The 3692-nt window shown below is 41.8% G+C and overlaps 1 protein-coding gene across 1 annotated transcript in view; it reads left to right on the top strand.

The window, feature by feature from the left end:
• The window catches only part of NISCH (nischarin), an 86782-nt gene extending 83867 nt beyond the window's left edge, over positions 1 to 2915 (top strand). Inside the window, exons 20-21 of the mRNA XM_019504632.1 lie at positions 837 to 998; positions 1539 to 2915. Coding sequence (XP_019360177.1) covers positions 837 to 998; positions 1539 to 2167 — 791 coding nt within the window. The 3' untranslated portion in view covers positions 2168 to 2915. The remainder of the gene's footprint in view (positions 1 to 836; positions 999 to 1538) is intronic.
• Positions 2916 to 3692: the final 777 nt, after the last annotated feature.

Below are 3692 nucleotides of genomic sequence, written 5' to 3'. Positions count from 1 at the left end.
GCTTCCCTGCTGGGAGCTGTGTGCCTCTGTGTTGGTCTCTTTCTCTGTCTGTCCCTCCCAAGCCACAACTCCCTCAGCTCTGCTGCTGCCCCTCACTCCTGATCCACAGTACCACACATCCTGCCAGGACACGTGCTGCTCATCCCCTCCCACCCAGGCTCCAAACCCCACACACACCCCCACATCCACCCACCAGACATCCGAATACTGTGCTCTGTCAAGCAAGCTCACCCTTCCCACTAAAGACATCCCCAAAAGCGTCCCTGGATGGATAAGTTTACACTGTCTTTTTTTCCATTTCCAATTGTTTTATATGGTTACCCTTACTGATAAAACAGTGTTTTATGATTACTAAAGGTTTTGATGTTGTTTTAATACATAGCCTGTTATCTACGTGTATGAAAAAATGCTGGTGTTACTGAAGGCTGTATTGTGTTGAATTGGTGGTACACAACCTGTCAGAGGTTGAGAACCGCTGGTATAGGTGACCTTACCCAAAGTATATACGTAGAAAGTTAACTGAAAGAGATTTTTTTTCCTTTCTAATCATAGGGAATCATAGAGACACTTGTAGCGATAGTAAGTTGATAGTCTCCTTCTGAGGTTAAATTTTCAAAGCAGCAAATAGTCATGAAGTTAAAACCTCCTACCAATAAGTGTACATCTGATTTTCAAGGCAAGGTGTCTATATGTACCTCTGATGAAAGTTTGCCCTATCCTTTTATTCAAAAGATCATTTTTAGTATCCCTAATCTTCTGCGATGACAAACATCTGAATAGTTATAATAAAGTTACTTTTATATATTCAAGTATATCAAGTTCTGTCTTCTCTTCAGGACATTCTGCTGATCATATAGTAACCTGCCTGACTAGAGACAGCTACAGTACTCATTCTTTTATACAGCAGCTTATGGCAGTGCTATCATTGCTGGCACGCACACCTTCACCAGAACCAGTAGATAAGGACTTTTACTCTGAATTTGGAAATAAAAGTACAGGTAAGTGGTCCGTTCTGCATTTTCTTAAAACACTGTAACATGTACTTATAAAAGTCCAAAACATGTTTTTATGCATTAATTATTCTAGTTTCCTGTTAACCCAGTTAATTCTTACAGGTCTATCAGAGCAGGACAGTTTACTTAAGATATGCATTCCAGTGATTTGGGAATAGATTCAATAAATTAAGGGCTCAAAAATAATTGATTCTCCCCCACCCCCCAGCTCTTAGTAAGATAAATGCAATCTGGGAATTCGCTTGTTCTTTCTGCCTCTTTAATTACCACCACAGAAACAGTCTGCAATCTGACTTGCCTGGAAATTGTCTTGAAGCAAAAGACAGAAGACAAATCCAGGAGAGAAATGCATTCAAGTAATTATTCATGTACTGTATACCAAGTAAAAATGGTATATAAATAAATGTGAAGCTTGAATTGTTTCAGCTACAATACACTATCAAAGTTATATCCTATTTAATGCATTGGGGAACTGTTGTGTAATATTAAGTGAAAAGTACAACTCATGTATGATTATGCTTGCAGGAAAAATGGAGAATTATGAACTGATTCATTCTAGCAAAGTAAAGTTTGTTTATCCCAATGAAGAGGAGATCGGAGACCTTGCTTTCCTGGTGGGAGAGAAGATGGACAGTTTGGCTAGTCTCCAGTCTCTAGATATTCTACTATATGTCCTGGCATTTCAAGTGAACCATAATGAAGTAATTGCTGAAGTCAGTAGTTTACGTCATCCTAAAACTCTTATTTTAACTAGCTCAGATTTGTTCCTCTTCAATGAGGATTATATCAGTTACCCACTACCTGAATTTGCTAAGGAACCACCAAAGAGAGACAAATATCAGCTTACAGATGGAAGACGAATCCGGGATTTGGATAGGGTACTTATGGGCTATCAGACGTATCCACAGGCCCTCACCTTTGTGTTCGATGATGTTCAGAACCAAGATTTAATGCAGAACCTAACGTTGGATCACTTCGGGGATGCTTTCAGTGCCCCAGAGGCCTACACAAAGCATGAAAGCAGTGGAAATCTAGAAATCCAATGGTGCATCTTCATTCCAAGTGCAGAAAGCCGTGAAAAACTCATTTCGCTCCTTGCAAGACAGTGGGAGATCTTGTGTGGCAGGGAATTACCTTTGGAACTTACTGGGTAATTCATACAGCTAAGTGACCTGGGTGTGGATTCTGGAGTAACTCACAGTATTGGAGTAGGTAGAGGTGTGTGGCATTTTCTCAGTGTAAAGAGCTAAACTGGATTTCATGGTTCTTGTGTGTAGTAAACAACTTAGTACAGTAAAAACTTTTATGTTAGCTGGGAATTGAATTTTTTGTAAGATGTATTTTCATGTAATAGTATATGGAAATAATTTTCTTGAGGCATCTTGGGAAACTATAGGAAAAAAAAAGGAGTCAACAATAGATCTGCCATTGTCTAGGGCTGTTAATATTTCCCCTTTTCTCTGTATATATAATTTTTGCTGTTATGCAAATTATATTGTGTAAATAATAGTAAATTCTTGTGTATGTTGAAGTGCAATGTTTATTTGTACAGGATATATTTTATTGGGTATGCTGCTAAAACATTTAATGACCTTTAAAATGCTTCTAATTTGTGGGGGTCAAATTTGTTTGCTGCTAATCAATCTAGTAGCAAAATTGATTTTAAACAATAGGCAAACAAAATCTTTCCATCTGAAATCATAATTTCCATGGACACTTTTTTTACAGCTGCGTAAAATGTGAAAAATCCTTGAAGAAATCAGTTTATCATCATGAAAATGAAGTGTCCAGCATGGTTATACTAGCATTTTGTCAACAAATAATGGTAAATTTGTACATCTGAACACCGTGTTCTTTGTTGCCTATTTTCTCAATATAAGTAAAGTGTAATTTGACAGTTTGTTTCTGTATCCTGTTTTTTATATTCTTATTCAGACTAGGGCTGTTAGTTAATGTCAGCTAACATACATGATTAACGCAAAACAAATTAACGCATTAATTTTTGTAACAAGCATTAATCTCACACATCTGTTTCAATGAGGGGTGGACAAAGTACAGCCCATCCCACGCCCCCTCCGGACTTGGCCTAGCAAAGCAGACCGGCTCCAGACCGGTCAGAACCCATATATACAGCCCTGACCCTGGGCTCACCCTATGCCTGTGGTAGCAGCTGGGCAGAAGCTGCTGCTGAGCACCAAGGCAAAGCAGCCCCTCCCCCTCACTGCTGCTGGGCCCGTCTTGCTCTTGCTGCCCAGAGCCCACGCCTGAGCTGCCTTGCAACTCCTCTCTGCCGCTGTCACTGTTGCCTCGGGGCTGCGCAGCGGGGCAGCAGTGGCAGTGCAGGGGAGCCACAGGGCAGCCTAGACATGGACTTCAGGTGGCTGGACAAGAAGGGCCTGCCATGGAAAAGGGGGAGGGAGGCAACTTTTCCTCCACACTGAACAGCAGCTTCTGCCTGGTCACCACTGGTGTTGGTCAGTGTGGGCGGGTGCATCTGGAGCAGGCATGGGGTAGGCTGGGGTTGGGGCTGGTCTCATGGGTTCCAGCTGGTCTGCTCTGGCCAGCGTAAGTCGGGAGCAGGTGCAGGATAGGCCAAGGTTGGGTTTGATGTTGTGTACTGGTGGTGGTGGTGGGGGAGGAGCTTCAGGGCACACCAGCTCCAGGCTGTTGGGTGGGAGT

Source organism: Gavialis gangeticus, unplaced genomic scaffold (assembly GCF_001723915.1).
Source record: "Gavialis gangeticus isolate Ggan-Ray unplaced genomic scaffold, GavGan_comp1, whole genome shotgun sequence".
Classification (NCBI taxonomy): Eukaryota; Metazoa; Chordata; order Crocodylia; family Gavialidae; genus Gavialis; species Gavialis gangeticus.
The sequence above is the reverse complement of the archived record's forward strand: the minus strand, read 5'-3'. Positions and strand labels throughout refer to the sequence as shown.